Source organism: Achroia grisella, unplaced genomic scaffold, assembly GCF_030625045.1.
Source record: "Achroia grisella isolate CSIRO2021 unplaced genomic scaffold, CSIRO_AGI_Agris_v1 utg869, whole genome shotgun sequence".
NCBI lineage: Eukaryota > Metazoa > Arthropoda > Insecta > Lepidoptera > Pyralidae > Achroia > Achroia grisella.
The window spans coordinates 1,468,879-1,489,037 of record NW_026713049.1 but is presented as its reverse complement, the minus strand read 5'-3'; the positions used below and the strand labels follow the sequence as shown (position 1 = coordinate 1,489,037).

The window sequence follows — 20,159 nt, the reverse complement described above, 5'->3', positions numbered from 1 at the left end:
TCTACACAAATAAGCGACACAACAATAAATTGTACACTCGATTCCTCGTCGATAAACACGCATTATTTAATTTTGTAAATTGTTACAAACAATGACAATTGTAAATGCACATTTTACGTTACGGGCTGTAAAGCAAGAAAGAAACATATTCATTTATCACATCATATAATAGTTTTGTATAATAATAAAATAAATATATATTAATATACAAAACGCATATTTGTTTTTATTCAAGAATCGTAGCTAATTATTTTGTAAATCCCATCTGTTTAATATGGATAACTATATATATTTCATTATTGTATGTAGTGCTTCAATTAACACCTAAACAAGACATGACCCAGTTCTCTCATTTCATGTTCAGGTAGATATTACCAACATCTACAGAACCAACGTGCCCACAATATAATTTCCTGTCATAAAAAATATTGCACATAATTGCTAAACTATACCATTAAAATGTTAGGCACGTAATTTAAAAATACTTTCATTAGTTTTACAATATAATTGAGACAGCTTTAATCATAGCTACAATATTTGTAAATTTAGCTAAAGGAATCCGAAATATACACATATATATATATAGATTTCTGAAAAACAAGCTGTTACTGATGTACTGACTGATGTATGTATGACATTTAAATGACATTGTATTTTCTACTAAGATATAGTTTAATAATGAACTTTGAGAGACAACAACACAAGCTTTTATATGTTCTGCAGCTGTGTCTATGATCAGACCCGGCTAAGTAGTTAATCAGTAAAGGAAATTACAACATGCAAACCATAACAACTTACTATAGAAAACAAAACATTGAATTCACGAGTTTGCAATATTTTATACTAGAGTTCCTATGGTCACATCCGGATTTCAAAAATTGAAAGTACCTGAATGTTTACTTGCGATTCGTGAAATCAGATAAAAATCAATCGAGTGACATTATTACGGTATAGCTGCCATATTCAGTTCCTATTGAGTTATTTTTGTTTATGCAAGCCAATGTAATGTACCACTATATGCCAAAAAAATAAACCCATTATTAGCTTTAATATTGCTACATATATTATTGTAACTAGAAATGACATCATTGGTTACCAATAAAATAAAACAAAAAAGCATCTGGGATAATATTACGATCGCTCTGTGCTACAATTTTGTATATAAAATTAATTACCTATATAATATAACTTGAAAACTTAACTAAAAAACTTTACTCTTTAAATTTCAGTTGCAAGATAAGTACGAATTTTTAACTCGCTCGGTGAGTATCGAATCTAGTCTAAAACACAGTGATAAATAAGATTTGACGACACCATCATGACTATTGAAATCAAAACTTCTAAGCTTCATTAGAGAAATAAGAGACGTCAATTGTCCGATTGAAGCCTATTGAAATATTAGTGTACTCAGAATAGGCGGGCAGCGACCGGTCGCTCAGTTACAGCTTACAGCTACAGGTGAATGACACAATTCAATCATTTCACTTTCATCCGACGCGAGGTGGCGACACTTTCTTACATATGACGTGGAACAGGTGTAACTACTAATGAAGTATTAAAGATAATCACCAGCAATATTGTATTGACGGTCAGGGCGGTCCAATGATTAGTTCATCTTCCAATGGTTGAGAGATCGATCCCTGCAGAATACTCATATTAGTATTTATGCCTGTATTTTTTTATGGATAATGATAGAATGAAGCACCACCTGCGCTAACGGTTTAAGCTGGCAGGCGGTGGATCAGCCATAGGAGGAGATAAACATTAAGTCAGGTCAGTTAGCACATCATGATAAATGGCAATTTATCACGATGGTTTCCAAGGGGAATCGCGTGGAGATCAAGCTGACATGGTACATTGCTAGCAATGGGGTTAAGTCTACATCACTAACAATTCCCTTCCCCCTATGAGCATGTCTTAGTCTGGGTGATTTTTTTAAAGATTTTTACAAAACAATATCAACTGTCTAGTAGGTCCTTATAGTCAAGTTCTGCTTAGTCTGGGAATAATAGCAATTGACATGACCCCATTTCCATGGGTTATTTGAAGCCAACGTCAGTGACCGAACCTATGTATTTCAATTACAAGAGAGTCTTAATGAAGAGAGAAATATAAATCGATACCAAAGATCTATACGACGTGGTAGTAACCCACTACGCTATTTCTCTCCATTATTATTATTACATCAATTTATTACCCACTATATTAATAAATATTATATTAATGTATTCATCATGTGGCCTTGCGCAAACTGCGTCAAGTTTTTATAATGCACAGCTTTAGATATAACCACAGCCTAGCGCAAACATCGACTAATGAATATTTATTTGTTGGCAGGATCGCGATGAGCAAACGAAATTGGAGATGAAACACCGGCAAGAGGAAGATGATTTGTATAGAAAATTCTCTAAGCATCGCGAAGAAGAGAACAGACGAATACGGGAAGAAATACAGGTATCAAAGTTTAGTGAAATTATTAGAATTATGGCATTATTTAATTACATACCTGTATTAAGTCATTCTACCGTTGATAAACATTATAATTAATTAATAATATACATACTCTGATGATACGTACATTTGGCATATGAAAAATTAAAGGTAAGATACCAGCGCTTTTAATATAAAGGCGCTGGTATCTTACCTTTAATTTTTCCTTATACTTTACTACTTATAAAGCATAAGAAAGATGTTTAAGGAGTACGCCTAATTCACAAACGTGTAATGTTTCTCTAAATACTTCATAACGTTAAAATTGTTAATTTGTTTCAATATTAAATAACTTCAAAATATTAGAACAATTTCCAATTTTTCGCCATTAGTCACAGCATTTATTTATTTAATTGAAATATTAGAAAATAGTTATTGATTATTTATGAAATAATTAATTATTGCATATCGATAGGATGAATGGGAACGCGAGTTGGAGAGGCTTACAAACAGATTTCAACAAGAGATGCAAGTCAAAAAGCGACGGCCAGACGCCGAGATTGGCGCGCTAACACTGCGGCATCAGCAAGAACGGGCTGATCTCGAAAAGAACATGACGCTAAGAAGAGACAAGAAGAAGGAAAGCCTCACTAGAAAGATGTTAGAGCACGAAAGGTAAAGCTTATGAAAGGAACCAATTTGTACTTAACTTTAACCAAAGACAATAACATAGCGTTTCTGTAGTGTTGTTTGAAATTTTAAATTTAATAAGCAGGTATAACAAAAACAAGTACGTAAATCATAAATGATTTTATATTGCTACCATTAAGAATATGGTAGATTATTATTGCTTTTTAATATGTAGGTATAGTAAGGAAAACTAATTTTTGAGTAGGTATATTTTTTTTCTGAAAGTCATACATATATGAATTCTTATTCTTAATACATACATTGAAACAATGGAAAAATAAGGAAGAAAATTTCATTGTTAGTTGTACCTGCTGTTTTATTTCTACCTCCAAGTAGCTTGCTGTGTTCTGGTTTAAACACCTCAGAAGTGGCAATGCATTATTTACAGGTGTTACATAGCATCAAATGGGCAAAATGTTTGTTTGCCACCATCGTGGTATAAAAAAAACATTTTGCGATTGAAATACTGTTCATGATCCATAATGCGGCACTTTCTATAAGGTGTACAGTTAGTTTGCAATTCCGGTTATATAAAAAAATACTTCCGGTTTCCGGTTTCCGGAAAATATGCTGTATAGTGATATTCGGTGGAAAGTAGTAAAAAAAATTACAACATCTACTCATCACCTTCGTTAGGTCGCTGGTTCAGGGCTTCCGAAATATACTTTGTCATTGCTGATTATCTAACTACTTTTGTGTAATTATTATTATGTAATTTAAAAAAAAACTATTTATGTCAGTTTTCTAGTTCCTATAACACAAGCTCTACTTAGCTTGGGGCTAGATGGCGCTGTATGAAGTCCTGAGATATTATTGTAATTACTAATACTTACAGGGCAGCAACAGCCGCACTAGTCGAAAAGCAAAGTCATGAGATGATGGAGCTCATTCAGGAGCGACGCTCCGAGTACATGGCGGCATCCTCACTATACTTGGACGGTGAGGAAGCGCCCCCGTACCCTGCCAGAGCTCCGGCACCGCTGCCGCCACTCGTCTCCAAGTTCCATATATACACAGACCCTGCGGAGTTTGCGGATGTTGACAAAATAGCTATTTCGGTAAGACTAAAAGAAACACGTTATGTAGTATTAATATAAATTAAGTATCAATTATACCATTAATAAAAATATCACACATATAGATATATCTTTTTATAATAATAATAACTACTTACAAACATACATAATATAAACATACTTTATGAGTAAAGTTCCTAATCATATATTCCCTACTGTATTCCATTCGCGATACAACTTTGGCTCTACTTTCTTGAGTACTTTAAAAAAGTAAATAAACAATGGCATCAGTAATTCGTGACAGAAATGACTACGATTAAAATGTATCGAGTGTTCTAGTGCACTATAATGCAAATTAAATTTCTTAAATATAGGTACATTCATAAAATTCATTCACAAAATTTAATTCTATGTAAACTTTTCTCTTTGGATTGGAAATAAAAATATTACCCGGAATATTACAGAATCCTTAACCGTTACTCCTCTCGAAATCGTAGATGAGCCTATTCAATTAAAAATTTTACTTATCTTTGGCAAAAACAAGAATTTAAAAAAGATCTAGACAAGATACATAAGTCAGGTAAAATTAATATATCTTTTTTATTTTAGGTGGCGCAAGAAGACCAAAAAACGTTCACAGATCTAGTCCGGCAACTGGTAGGCAGATGTGCCACAGACGTAGAGAAGGCTAGAACCATATTCCGTTGGATCACAGTCAAAAACCTCAATAACATACAGTTCGATGACAATTTAAGAGGCGACTCGCCTCTCGGTCTACTCAGAGGCATCAAACACGGCACCGAGAGTTACCATGTATTGTTTAAGAGACTGTGCAGGTTAGTCGATAATTTTTTTATACTAGTGATCGCCCAGTGGTCGAAATCCAACCGTAATTAATTTAACATTCAGTAAGACTACATGCAAATAATATTGAAGACAAACAATTTTAATCTATTCTCAATTTGACCACAGACTAACAATAAACAAAAGAGTATATTTTATTTATTTACTTTATGTACAAACTTTCGTATTTACAATAGCAAACACAGCAATCAAAGTTGTGCGTGTTAGCTAGAATAAAATAAACTTGAGCTTCTACCACTAAGATGAAGCAAACATACCTATAAAAATTTCTATAAGTTTCTATTTGATTGCGTACTTCTGCAGCTATGCAGGCTTACACTGCGTCGTCATCAAAGGATACAGCAAGTCAGCCGGTTATCAGCCAGGAGTTCGCTTCGAAGACAACCGTTTCCGCAACTCCTGGAACGCTGTCTACGTAGCTGGAGCATGGCGATTTGTGCAGTGCAACTGGGGAGCCAGGCATTTGGTTAACGCTAAAGATGCGCCCAAGCCCGGTAATAGAGGGAAGAGTGATAGTTTGAGGTTAGTCTATGTTTAGTTTACGTAATTTGTTTAATTTCTTTTACGTCTTCATGTATTTTTTCTGTACTATACTCATACATGAGTATGTTATGTGTTTATAATTGGTGAATAAATAATTTATCGGATCTGTCTATCTATCTATCTAAACATCCCCTCTAGGGGGAAATACTTACTTAGATACTTTCTCCTTCTTTATGAGTTACGCCTAGTTTGAGTCGACGAAAAAAGGAGAGTGTTAATAATAACAAAGAATAAATACGAGTAATTTCATTGCTAGCAATTGGGTGGCCCATTGCTTGACTCAAATAAAGACAACCAATATATGTAATATAAATACATATCAGGTTAACCTCCTATCTAAGAGTCATATTTAATACTTAGTGAATTCACAACAATGGACTAACTGACTTTAATTAATCACCGACAATCCAGTACTAATTTAAAAAATCACAATTATTCCAGATACGAGTACGACGACCATTACTTCCTGACAGATCCCCGTGAGTTCATCTACGAGTTCTTCCCTCTTCAACCGGACTGGCAGCTACTGAAGACGCCCATCACGCTGCATGATTTCGAAGAGTTGCCCTTTGTACGCTCATTGTTCTTCAGATATGGGTTATACTTCAGTGATCCCAACACTAAAGCCGTTATGTACACTGACTCGACTGGTGAGTGATTTATTCTATAAAACTTTTCTTAAGGTAAATTTATATCCACCTGATGATATTATTACTTCAAATGGCTGAACATTATTAAAAAGTATATCACATATTTGTACTCTTAATTTCAGAAGATAGTGGTTACACTACTAGAATAAATAACGTGTTAACGTTATTTATTCTAAGACCTATATTCCTATACTTTACAAATAATTTTAATTTGAAAATTTGCTAGGCCAATTAGGTGTAAAAAGGTAACACTTTTGCCTTTATAATATATGTGAATACAAACTACAAATACTTGTCTTTATAACTGTTACAGTTAACGGTTGCCACTTTCCATAGATTAGATAGGTGCCACTAGTTTGTAACTTCAATCACATAAAAACTATTCTAAAACATACATAGACAAGGGAGTTTTCCCAACTGCCTAGATGTGATCACGTAATGGCATACTTAATTCTTCCCTCAAACACTCACGTTGTTAAATACCGCCTAGTTACCGGCCCAAAGTTCCTAAACTCTACAGTATGAGGTTTTCAAAAAGGTTTCTGATGCGTTGGCAACGCGCTCTTGACCCCTAGTGTTTTAGGCGCCCATATGTTCCGATAACAACCTACCAGCACATGGATGCCTTTGCCACCATTGTATAAAAAATATATAAGTATTATGGTAATATAGGTGCGGCGACTATGCGCATAGCCATGCCGGCACATATGCAGAGCTCCCTGATCTTCCACTACAACCTGAAATTCTACGACACAGAGGGCGACGGTTTTGATGGAGTCAGTCTCAAAAGATTCGTCATGCAGGTAAGCAGGCCAAACCTAGCTAGGAATTAATTAATTAAGTTAGCTAATGAATTAATAATCATTAACAGTGATTAAAATAACTATAATAAAGGGTGCTGCTTGTGGGGACTGGTCTGTACGGATAACGGACACTAATTAAATTATTTCCTTTTGACAAAATTGCATATGCTGGTGGCCACTATATTTCAAATTTGAATTTAAAAATGAATCTGTATATATGTATGCATGTACAAGCTCAGAGCTGAGTATCTTGTCAGTTCTTCTTAGTCCGAAAGCACTCCAAGTGACGGTAGATTTGACATATCATAAAAGTCTGTAATAGACTTACATAAATAAAGATATTTTGATTTTGAATAAAAAAAATATACGAGAAGTTGCTGAAAAATTACGACTTGCATAAGAGGCCGAAAGGTCCTATATGTGGATTTTATTTGATAATGAATTTAAATTACAGTCCGTGGTGGGCAACGTAGTGTCGTTCCGTGTTCACGCGCCGTGCAGCGGAGCGTTCCTGTTGGATATCTTCGCAAACGCGGTAACACCTCGCGAATACCTAACTGGGGAACCCATGAAGTTCAAGAGCGTCTGCAAATTTAAGGTACAGTTACACCTGAAGTATGTCCGGCAGTAGACTATGATTCGAATATATAGAAATGACAAATGATGGTAGTAATTTTGTGGAAATTAAAGTATGTCACTGTAATCACAAATGGCTTAAAGGAAAGTGCTATACATCACCTATATAAATAAGCACCACGGACATCACATTATCATGTAATTTCACTGTAAATATATAAAAATTAAATATCTTAATATATAAAAAAATTCCGTTACGTTGTTTGTCTGCGATGGAATCCTAAACTACTTAACTGATTTTCATGAAATTTAAAATATATACTCGGCAGATTTGAGAATAGTTTTCTATCTCCCTAAGTGAGGGTGGCCCACACCAAAATATATTTCTTTATTTTTTTTATTTGTATGAATATCAAATGATTTTTATTTTATTTATTTATGGTTCTATAATAACATGGAAGAATGTAATAAACACACAATTTACAAAAGCAAGCTGCTTCGCAGATGACTTGTACAAAGTCCATGTCAGTTAACGTAATATTTAAATATTTATTGTTCAGATTTGCTGCGCCGAGCTGCAGACCGTGATGGTACCTTTACCGGACTGTGCGAGCGGCGAGTGGGGCCCCACCAAGGCCACTAGACTTTTTGGTCTTGTACCCATAACGCACCAGGTAATCAAAATTGTAAATATGTTATACAACAGAAAAATGGAAGTTTCTTTCTCTTTCTCCTCAGTCTTCTTCTTCGCGGAAAGTCATTGAATAAACAATTCTCTATTCTATTTAATAATATACTAGCTACTCGCCCCGGCTTCGCAAGGGTGTACATGCATTATATGTGTAAACATTCCTCTTGAATTCTATCTACACTCTATCTATTAAAAAAACCGCCTCAAAATCCGTTGCGTAGTTTTAAAGATTTAAGCATACATAGGGACGGACAGACAGCGACAGCGACTTTGTTTTATACTATGTAATGATAAATTATTTCCATGTCTAAGCATGTGTCTTTAAGCCTTATTCTACAGAATTGACGCGTTCAAGTCTGTAGAATAAAGCATAGGGAACTTAAGTTATAATGTTTGTGAAGACTAAATTACTGGAAATATAAATTTCCTACAATGTGACTACATGCAAATGACATTGTTTTTTTCGCTATAAGCAATAACAATAGAAGTTTGATGGCCGATTTCTACTCTACAACAACATTGATGTTTATCGAATGATTGCGGATTCGAACCTAAACACAATTTGTTTAAAAAATGTGGCTCTGCTTAATTTGAAACTAGATTGGAATGGTGTAGTATAATCATTATTAACTTATATTAATAGGAAGCGTTAGTGTTCGCCGGCCGCGAACTGGAGATCCAGTTCCGCATGTCTCGACCGCTGGCCGACTTTATGGCGACGCTGCACAAGAACGGCGTTGATGAGAAGAGGCTTTCCAAGTACGTGCAGCAAAACGTGTCTGATGACATCGTCACCTTTTACATCACTTTCCCAGAAGAAGGTAAGCAGTGTTTGTTTATTATATACTAGCTAAGCCACCTACTTCGTACCCACATAACTTTTTTGTTTGTAAATCGATTGGATCAAAACAAAATTTACTAAATTTTTAGTATTTTAATGTATGTTAGACTTTGTTATCCGCATTTGGACCGTCAATATATTAGTAAAAATAGCACTTTATTTGGTAAAGATGTTTCTAAAATTAACGCGAACAGACGCACATAAAAATTCTAATAACTATTGAGTTGATAAAGTCCCCCAATAATAGATTTTCTCATAAATCTTCCATATACAAACAGCGATAAGCTACATTTTTATTATGTGTATAGACTGGTTTAGATTTCTATGTATATATTTACAAAAATTGAATTTAAGTATTTCTATCAGTTGTCTAGCACCCCTAACACAAGCTCTACTTAGCTAGATTATAATGATGTATATTGTTTCAGGTCAATACGGCCTAGACATATACACTCGTGAGCGCGGCGGGCCTACAGCTATCCACCAAAACGGGTCCACCGAAAAAGAGAAGCACCTTCTCACCCACTGCTGCAAGTACCTCATCAACAGCAGCAAAAGGAACTGACATCAATATATAGTATAATAACCGAGAAGATATTATATATTCACGCTTAATAAATTAATTGACACTTGAAATTATTAAAAAAAATTGGAACGTATTCCAAAAAAAAATCTTTTATTTTTTTAAGGATTCACACGTCTTTTTATATTTCTCTTTTTTGGTAGTGTCAGTTATTATTAAGCGTGTGTATTATTGTCAGTAAAGTTCTAAGTGTAGAAGTATAATATAATGTTTAATTACAGATATTACAGAAGAGCAAAATATATAACATAAAAAATCAATATTTGGAAATTATGAAAAAATTAAATGAACATTACCACCATGTTGTGTCCGATTGGTTGAAAGTGCAACATATGTCTTCAACATTAAATATCGATATCTTAAAATTTAAAAAATTTAGAACTAGACTGACATTATGTAGTACTCTGTGCTATTACATAAACATCACAATGTTATTGTAAAATAACTTGTGATAAAGGATGATTTTAGTCTGCAATTAATACTTATAACTTTTCGTCTCACCGTTTAAAATAATACATCAATAGATTACAAATATCTGCGAAGAAGGCATTTATCCGACTCGAACACTATTCATTTGTGAGAAGTCCTGTAATTGGTCGGAGCGCTAATGTCATATTGACAGCTAACAGTTGAAAGGACAAAAACTTATACGCACTGCGAATTTTCCCGCGCAATTGTTCGGCTTCTAAGAAAATGTACGGATTTTAAAAATATAGCGGGAAATTAATCTACTTAGATAAATAGATTTTTTATATAGGTATACATAAATTTGCAGAATAATGCGAAAAAATACACAATTCATATAAATCTTAATTCAGTATTAATATCTTCTATTGGATGTCTTAGTACCTATATGGCCACATAGACTTTGAAATATAATTGTATGTTGGGATAGATTATAAAATGATTCTCTGTGCCTGCCCTTACACAACTATAGTAGTAATCATCCCTCTTTGATTTAGGCTAAGTTATCATTTGGTATTACCAAACTGAAAACATAGCTTTTGATATAGAGCTTGTAACGAGTAACCAGTGTTTGTATGAACTGTACCTATACAACCTAATCTACCATACATTTTGCTGTCACACACAAATTAATAAAATTCAAAAACAATTATTTTTAATTAATTCGCTTATACGTAACATTAAGTAATTTTTAAACGTGTTTCTAAAACATACAGAAATATACCCAAATGTAGATAATTATTATAATTATAGAATAAATAAAATCCGTCCACTTATTATTAAATAAACATTTTATTGTAGATTTTATACTAATTTTTTATACAAGTCTATGTCATTTGTAAATGATAATTATATTCGGATACTGAAAGATCAATTTTATATATTTTTTTATATATCTAAGTATAATAATAAGTACAGGTTGTGCAAAAGCAATCTAATTGCTTTATTTTCTTTTGTTACATTGTATTATAAACAATAAATTATTTAGGTTTTTGAGATTCTAGTGGCAGTTTACAAGACAAAATACTTAACTATTTAATTTTTAAACCCGGACTCTAAATAATACATTGAATTAAAAGTTAAAGCTATTACATAAAAAAAGTTATATTTTTTTAATCAATGCGCACGTGACACTCCTGGGTTTCAGTCTGTTGGCTGCGGTAACCGTTTACCTTCAAATATAGTATAGTATAAAATATATTTTCAACACACTTGCTCGTAAAGTGGATAAAATTTCAAGCAGTTTCGATATTTAAAGTAGTTCATAAAAAACGCGTGCGTTATAAACGCAAATAGTGAAATTATAGTTCATAACCGCACTATTTGCTATTTTTTTTCAATTGTCGAAGTGACCGTCGCGCGGTGCCAGTTAATAGGCAGCGCGCTGATTTTATAAAAGGGAAAGCAATAGTGTGCATCACAGTTTTATGGTGGAGTTTATTTAAAAACATGTGTGTTGAAGACCTCTTACAATATACGTGCGTATTTAACACAAACGGCTCTATTACGCCTCGTGTTATAACCATTACAACGCACTTATATCGTAATAAACTAAAATATCTAAATAGGGTCCGGGCCTATCACGTACAGTGTTCATAGTGTTTACAATCTACGAGTAGTTCAACACTTACGCTTAACTCATAAATCTAGATAAATTGCTATATTTTATTAAAACTTTTTTTTTGTTACACACAATGAAATATAGCAATTTATTATACAGCGTACCGAGAACGAAGTTTGGCTAATGTCTAATTTATAATGTATTTTTATACTTAATAAACACGGCAATATATGTAAATTTTATAAGAATATATGGCATGTTATTTTTCAATAATAACTTTTATTTATACTTATACAGTTCTGATACGGTGAGATTCTTCGAATTTATAAATGATTTGAACATTTTTATCACAAGAGAAAAGATAATTATGCATATACTATTGCAAGCATTGAAGAATACCAAAATGCCATGGCTAAAATCCATGTACCATTAGACAGTATCCAATTTATTTTCGTACTATTCTAATGCTGTTATCCGCAGAAGGTCATAAACCTTCACCGAACGATAGGCGGCGAGTGCAGATGGCACTCCAAACCTGCGGAAGGACTTATGGATGAAGGACCAACTCCATCCTGACGGATGCGACTTTAGTCTGAGGAGACCGTTAGGTATTTGAACCTCGGCTCAAACGTCATAATTTCGATCCCCGTTTGAATTGGACGGGGGATAGATCGGAGGTGATCATGTACTTGACATTTGTATAAAAAAAAATCAGAGCTAATTTATGCCCGTGGAGCAAACAAGTCAAATAGACTTTAATCTCAGATATTCCTTATCATTAAATTATATATTCTATATTCAATTGATCCATTGAGCACCAGTTTCAAATGGACGGCATGTTTAGAACTAACTCTAATTAGAATTTTGCTCATTCTACAAAAACAGACTTTATTACGTTATTTTTAAAGTTCATCTTACAATCCTATATATAGTCAGATCTTTATACGTGTAATTGTATACTTGTATTACTGATCTTTCACTTGTCTCAAAAAGACTAATAATAAAGTAAGAAAATGTGTATTGGTTTCTTTTGTGACATAAGTTTTATTGAGACTAGCTGAAAGTCGTGGCTTTGTTCGCGTAAATCACAAAATAAAAATATTAAGAATACAATATATACTTGACTATAATATGCTGTATATCACATCTCGGAAAAAGGTCAAAAGGTCGTTTAGTTACTGATTGATTAGATATTGTTTGAAAACAGTTGACCGAAATTGGTACTAAATAGTTTAATTTAGCAGAAATTAGAAATATATTACGTTATCTTTTCTAATAAATTCATAATAACTCTAAATTTAAATAGTAATACAATATATATATATTCCATTATTGTCAGATCTAAATCACAAACTTTTATTTTTAAAGCTTTACTATATTTTCAATTTAAAATTATTCCATTGTCATAATTGGGTACTTTCTCTTAATTATTAATATAAGTCATAAAAAATAAAAGTACATAAAAATATTTATAACAATTCCAAAAATTGGGTACTTTCTCTTAGTTACTAATATAAGTAATAAAATAGAAAAATACATACAAATATTTATAAAATTAAATCTACTATTACTACTTTCTTCCCAATTCATTAAAACAAATAAGAAATTATCACCAATTTCATCTTCTACATAAAAAAACACTATGATGATATATAATATACAAACTATAGTTCTATTATATACTAGAAACCAGTTCATTATTATATAACTTGGAGTTTGTACAAATTGGAAATATAAACATTATAATCTGTACTCCACAATATACCTTTTCTTTATTATAATGGCAGTATACCACAGACTGTCTATATACTAATATACTCTGTGACACAAACTTACACATTCATACTAGTCCCTTGGTTGCGTTGAGCGTGGCCCTCTGTTCCACTCCCCGTATTAGAGTACCCAGAAGACCTTCCATCTCGTTGGCCGTCTCGCGCAATTGCGTATTATCAAAACATGAATCTAAAACAAAAGGCAGTTACAGCTTTATAAACATAGTAATACTATTTAGGTGATTGACTTTAATTTCAAATTATCAGCTTTTCACTAAATGCATTTGAAAGTATATGCAGTAAATGCATCAAAAAACAATTTTATAAATTTTTGTCTGTCTGTGTTTGCTTCTTTGATGGTCACTCACTAACTGTGTGTACTGACATTCAAGTCGAGAGACAAACGGTAGGCCAAAAAATTGCTATAAAGGTTCCTCACCCCTGTACTAATTAATACTAACCGTCTACAGCGAAGTTATTGGTGAGTATTTGCTGCAAGCGGTCCAGAACCGTGTCTAGGTCTGCGTTGAGTTCCTTCATCTTGTCGTTACTGGACGCCATGCTGCGTATGTCCGCCGCGTACTTCTGTTCCGTAGCGGACAGCGACTGGTTTGTATCCACTGGCTTCACAGATTGCTGGCTGCGTTTGTCTGTGGCGGGTTCAGTTTCTGTAATACATTAGAATAATAATAAGCCGGGACAACAACGCCATCTAGTTCCGAACTAAGCAGAGCTTGTGTTATGGGTACTAGACAACTGATATAAATACTTAGATATTTCTTTTGTACATACATAATAGACATAGGAAACTCCCAGACCAATACATAGAATCATACTCATATACAAATATTTGAACCATGCGAGGAATCCAACCCGCGACCATCGCAATATGCAAACTGCTTATATTGGTTGTAGTACTCCTAACGCAAGCTCTAGTTAGTTAAGGGTTAGTTGTTTTTAATTGTCAGCTCGTGACCACGGCTAGTGCAATCTAGTTAAAACGTCGAAAGATAAAGATCTCAATTTACCATAAAATTATATATATATATATTATAAATAATATCTTGTGTAATTATTATAAGATTCAGTTGCTTTATAAAATAAATAATTCTTGGACTTGGAATAAAAAAATATGACTATTCAAAAGTGCTTGTATTGAGTTTATCTGAAAGATTATTTCTATTTCTTGTAAGTTCTCAAATCATCAATCTTAATTTATACATACCATTATACCAATTGCTAATATCATTCATAGACACAGTGGATATACTATCTGATGTGGCATGAACGACTACTGGCTTTAGAGCATCTCCGGACATCGTCATCAAATTGTTACTATCCGCTTGTTTGGAGACCACAGAGAAGTTTCCGGAGTCCATGCTCAGGACCCGGGGCTGGTTCTTCAAGTCCACCAGTTTCGACTGCTTCTCTTCTACTGGTATTGGACTGAATAGATCAAAAGCTTGAGGACGCTCGATTTTATCTGGTTTTTTAGCTTCTGGTGGGATGTTTTCTATGTTTGATGATAGATTTTCCTAAAAATAAGTTTAATATCAAAATTTATTCATGTATATTAAGAGAAGTCAAAGCTTATAACCTCATCTAATACAACATAGTTACCATCTGATTAACTATATTAACAATTACCAAAATGTAAACGTTTAAAATTAACTAGTAGTAATACTTACCTTACTACTACTAGTTACTTTCAAACTTTTAATCAATTGATTTCTGAAATTAATTATATTATTAATTAAATTTGGAGAAAATAGTTAAAACAACTGTCTGGATAAATTTGGATACACTATTTATGTGTGTGTATGGTTAATATATCTATTTACAATGTCATATTATGTTAAACTCAAACCTTTAATATCTTCAGCCTGTTAATTTGCATGGATATTTGATGCCAGTGTGCTTCCACTTTATCTTTTAGACTGCTGTCCGGTGTGTCCTTTGACATTGATTGTAATTGTGAGGAAAGGTCTTCTAGCGCCCTAAAATGTGATACAATTAGTTACTGTATCTTCATATTGTAAAACAGAGGCAGGGGGACCTATAGACCTATAGAAAGTTATGTCAACTTGTTTTAAATATATGTGATCAGTGTTGGGACATGAATTTATTGACAATGAAAATTAGTATAGAATGAATGAAGTCGTAATTATATTGACTAATATTAACACAACAAAGTTTTAGTTCTCAGCTTGAGAATTAGCAACTTTCCCACAGTAAGGTATCTATCATCTAATATTTTCATTCATGTAGGCCTATTACAGACTATTGTGATACGTATTATATTGATAAGGCAGTAAAATTACAGGGTACAGAGGCATATGACTTCTCAGTCATCCAGAATAGCAAAGTATCACTCATAATTTTGTCATTTGATAATGTAATGGCCATGGTGCTGTTCAAGTTTATAAGCGACCGTTACCACTTACCATCAGATGGACGATCAACTAGTTTACCATTTAAATTACATGGAAAAAAAATTGCGACTCACTTGTTCTGAGTTTCCAGCTGAGTTATAATATCCTGCAACATACAAGTGGGATTGTTTGCACCATTCCCTGATGCCTTGCCAACAGTGGACGTAAATATAGTAGGTTTACCGTCACGCTTTATTCGTACCGTACTATCAGCTTTATCCAGCTTTTTAGGATTCTTCTTTGAAATCTTTTTTTTCCTAGTCCTTGTGCAAAAGAAGAATCGCTTCATGCCTTTAATAAAACTAAGACACTCTGGTGGTTTTGTCTGAAAGTAAAACGTAATATTAAATAAGGGAATTTTACAACATATGACGGCATAAGAACTTTGTACTCCACCTAATTTCGCTCTCCATTCCGTAACTTAATTCCTCCATTCAGTATCTGGCGTATTTGAGACTATATGAAAATGTAAGAAGTAAGAAATGCAGCTTGCTTTGAAAACAAAAATAGTAGCCTATCATTCATTCTAATACATGTCTTGGTATGTAAGGAAATTAATACAATTAATAAAATACTTACCTCTCCATCAACTATTTCATGCACCAAATGAGTTTTCTTATGTCCACTTACAGTGGACAAGTCCTTATCGTACAAGTAACACTTCTCGCAGAAATACACTTCATTGCACTTGTAGCATTTAAATTTAAGCACCTGAAAGTGTGATTAAAAACCCGGTAAATGAAGATCAAAATAAGATCATCATTTGCGTTATACATACGTTTTACTTAACAGATATACTTCATTTAAATATATATTATATAATTAGTCTATAATGTGAAATACGTCTTCAATTTGTTTAATAGTGTTCTAATACTGCAGAATTTAGCAAAGCATTTTAAGCAACTGTATCGGGCAGTATAAACAGCAGTCAATTTGGAGTTTGATATTCTTTTTCTATAATTATAATATAATTTGTTAAATTAAATTTTATAGGGATTGTATTTAAAAAAAATTATAGCCTTTATTATAAATCTAGTTAACTTTCTAATTTGAAAAAAGTTAAACGGTTACAGTGTGACTAGTGCTTATATATAAATTATTTAAAAAAAAATTATAGGCAATTATTACAAAACATTCTAATTTTAAAAAGTTCAAAGAAAAGGATGTGACTTTATTTCTAAATTATCACACCTGTATAAGTGGTTGCAAGCACGCAGCGCACGCAGCGGTAACATTAGCGCTGTTTCTGCTGCAGACAACCCGTTGTACGGCCGGTAGCCATCGCGCGCTTGTACAATTCGCTACGCCCCATTCAGCCACTGTGCGTGTACTCACGCCAAGCATACCGGCGCTCTGAAATAATATTTAGTATTATCCACTTATTTTTGTTTTTTATATTTTTATATATTATTTTATAAATTTTAAATTATACATCACCTGATTACCTTACACATAAAAAGAATAAATAACTGTAGCATTGACTACAGACGATTTTATGTTTAAAATGAAAAGAATAAAGCCAGTTTAAAATATATTGTATAAATTTAACAATTTCTATGGAATAAATAGTTAGATGTGCATTAATGAAGAAACAAATCAATAAAATTTAAGTCAATCAGACTGTTTTAGAGTTTCAGAGAGACTAATGGATAGCAATTCATAATAACAGATATTAACTCCGCTGGCAAACATTTTTTTAAATTAATATAGCTATAAAAAAATAGGAATTACTTAATGGTAGAAAGGTGAAAATTTAGAGTTGTATTTTTTAATCATAAAAAAAATATGTCAAGAAATAGATTTTTTTTAATTACACCCTAATTATTTAGGTGTATAAAAACTAGATAACAACTCTTAGAACTAACAAGTATACGTATAAAATCATTTAAATGAAATTTGAAAGATTTTTTTTTATATATATAAGGTTCAGTACTTTAGGATTTCATAGAATACAAACTGACTTAAGTTTTACATTTTATATTAAGATATAAATTAATACCTTGTCAAAGCAAGCATCAACATCAGCCTGCACCTGGTCACAAGGTACGCCAAGATACTCTGGCAACGCTGTCATATGAGCCAGGAGTGCTGCCAGCCGTCGTGGCGACACACATCCATTGTGATCGGCGCAACAATTAGCAAGCGCCGCCCATTTCTCTGTAGCTGACTCTGTACTGAGTATAATCAGTAGTGTCTTTGCTGATAGCACTCTAACTGGCTCCTTTCTATCTCTATAATACATTTGTATTTTATTTAAAAACACAATTGTATTGTTTACTAAGGTAGACTATGTAATAAGTAAGCATGGGGGGGAATGGAATTGTTAGTAATGTGGACTGATGGCCCCATTGCTAGCAATGTACCATGTCAGGCTGACCACCAGGTGGTTCCACCTGGAAACCATTGTGATAAATTCCAGGTGAATTTGCTACTAAGGACTACCTAACCAGACTTTATGCTCATCTTATCATCCTCCACTGGTGCCCGGACAGAATAAACTGTTAGCATTAGGCAGGACCACCATACACACTACAACTGGCTTAGTGACCTATTTCAGTTGAAGAATGAAATTTGAAATTACTGGATATTGAGATATATTACAGTAAGATCCTGCTTAGGCTATCTTTCTTTCTTTTCTTCAGAATCACTACTATCAATATTTTTGTTTTCTACTTGCACAGTTAATTCCTTAAGCTCATTATTAGAAAGACTAGCTGCTGGCCCTTAAACTATTTCCTCAACATCTTTCCATTATGACAGATAACAGTGTTATGCAGAGTCTTGCTGTACATAAGGAATGCAGGATATACAGCTAATATATAATATTTATCACTTTTTTTAACTTACCTATCGTAAACATTAAGCAACAAATTGATCAACAAGTCAACAACTAAGTCCACATCGCCACTGAAGAGGCCCTCCTTCTCCGCTGCAAAATATATGTCTGCTAAAACTGCTTCCAACTCAGCTGTGTCCAAAGACAGGCTGCTTTCCGAAAGGCTGAGTTGATGTCGTGCAAATACTCCAGAGCTTATGCGCAGTGGAGGTACTAGAGGAAAATAACAATACAGAAAAATGGGAAAATAAAAATATAGAAGAGACAACTCCCAACACAACAATAATGAAGCAATACTTGTATATGAATGTAAATAAATTTACTAAATAAAGTTCCACATAAAGATTTAATAAAAAAATTTTAACAAACATAAATTCTATAATTTTGTATAATGTTGATACTACAAGATCAGTCCTACATTATTATTCTGGTATTCTCACAACAAAATTCATTATGGTATTGATGTCAATATGTATACCTTAACTAATATATGTATACACAGTATATTACATTTATTAGCCTTACAGTAGAGTAAGTAAACAGAAACAACAAAATAGACTCCATAGTTGTTTTTCTTGAAATATATTTATATAGGAGTTTAGTAGAGTGACATAGATGGATTTGATTATCATATTACAAAAAGCCCAATTCTTACATATCAATAACATCAACATTATCAGAAAAAGTTTCTACAATTTCAATGACATTTTTAAAGTTTTACTTTTGAAGTTTGAGAATGCCTTACCTAATAAATGCTTTTGCAAAGAAAATATTTTAAATGCAATTTTGTATGCACTGTACTTAATATCGTCATATTCTTTAAGAGCCTCCATTATTTTCTGGAATTCGGGATGATCATACTGCTGACTTCCACTGGTCTCGCTGCAATATAGAAGTACGACTCTAAATTATTTTCATAAGTTTTACAATACGAAAAGTAGGTTAAAGCTTCGTGAAAGTGTACTTACTCAACGTAACACGGGTAACCTCCCTCATTTTCAATCTTTTTCCATGTAATGTTGGACATTTTGTTTTGATTTTCAAATCATTTGAAATGAAAATGATTATTTATTATTTTCAACTTTTAAATATTAAAAAAAACTACCAATCCGTCCTTGGATCTGTAAAGCACAGATATACGATCACCACAGACCGACTATAGATTTTTTAACACAGCATACATTATTTTAGTAATATTCTAGTGGAATTATTGAAAATGTATTACAACAAACACACTAAAGATGGTTATTTTTAAAATCACGAAGTATATTTAAAACAAAAGAAATATTTCTACAATTTCTACAAAGTTGATTTATAAACTTAAAATAAAAAAAAGTACAAAATGCAGCAATACTTCTATGGAATTAGGGGGGAGCGCGGGAACAACGACTACACGATGATATTAA

The 20,159-nt window shown here is 32.9% G+C and overlaps 2 protein-coding genes across 2 annotated transcripts in view; one reads left to right on the top strand and one right to left on the bottom strand.

Moving 5' to 3' along the window:
* The window catches only part of LOC131852840 (hillarin), a 66,159-nt gene extending 56,235 nt beyond the window's left edge, over window positions 1-9,924 (top strand). The window contains exons 5-15 of the mRNA XM_059203572.1: window positions 2,338-2,454; window positions 2,906-3,105; window positions 3,956-4,178; window positions 4,746-4,972; window positions 5,304-5,522; window positions 5,985-6,193; window positions 6,866-6,996; window positions 7,451-7,594; window positions 8,133-8,246; window positions 8,907-9,084; window positions 9,533-9,924. Coding sequence (XP_059059555.1) covers window positions 2,338-2,454; window positions 2,906-3,105; window positions 3,956-4,178; window positions 4,746-4,972; window positions 5,304-5,522; window positions 5,985-6,193; window positions 6,866-6,996; window positions 7,451-7,594; window positions 8,133-8,246; window positions 8,907-9,084; window positions 9,533-9,669 — 1,899 coding nt within the window. The 3' untranslated portion in view covers window positions 9,670-9,924. The remainder of the gene's footprint in view (window positions 1-2,337; window positions 2,455-2,905; window positions 3,106-3,955; window positions 4,179-4,745; window positions 4,973-5,303; window positions 5,523-5,984; window positions 6,194-6,865; window positions 6,997-7,450; window positions 7,595-8,132; window positions 8,247-8,906; window positions 9,085-9,532) is intronic.
* A 3,467-nt stretch (window positions 9,925-13,391) lies between these two features.
* Window positions 13,392-19,868, bottom strand: LOC131852918 (dystrophin-related protein 2-like). The gene is made up of 11 exons (XM_059203666.1): window positions 19,722-19,868; window positions 19,499-19,635; window positions 18,765-18,966; window positions 17,917-18,148; window positions 17,109-17,270; window positions 16,497-16,628; window positions 15,992-16,242; window positions 15,353-15,482; window positions 14,711-15,020; window positions 13,947-14,153; window positions 13,392-13,675 (listed from the first exon to the last, which is right to left on the bottom strand). The coding sequence occupies exons 1-11, from the start codon at window positions 19,778-19,780 to the stop codon at window positions 13,554-13,556; spliced, it is 1,944 nt and encodes a 647-aa protein (XP_059059649.1). The 5' UTR covers window positions 19,781-19,868; the 3' UTR covers window positions 13,392-13,553.
* Window positions 19,869-20,159: the final 291 nt, after the last annotated feature.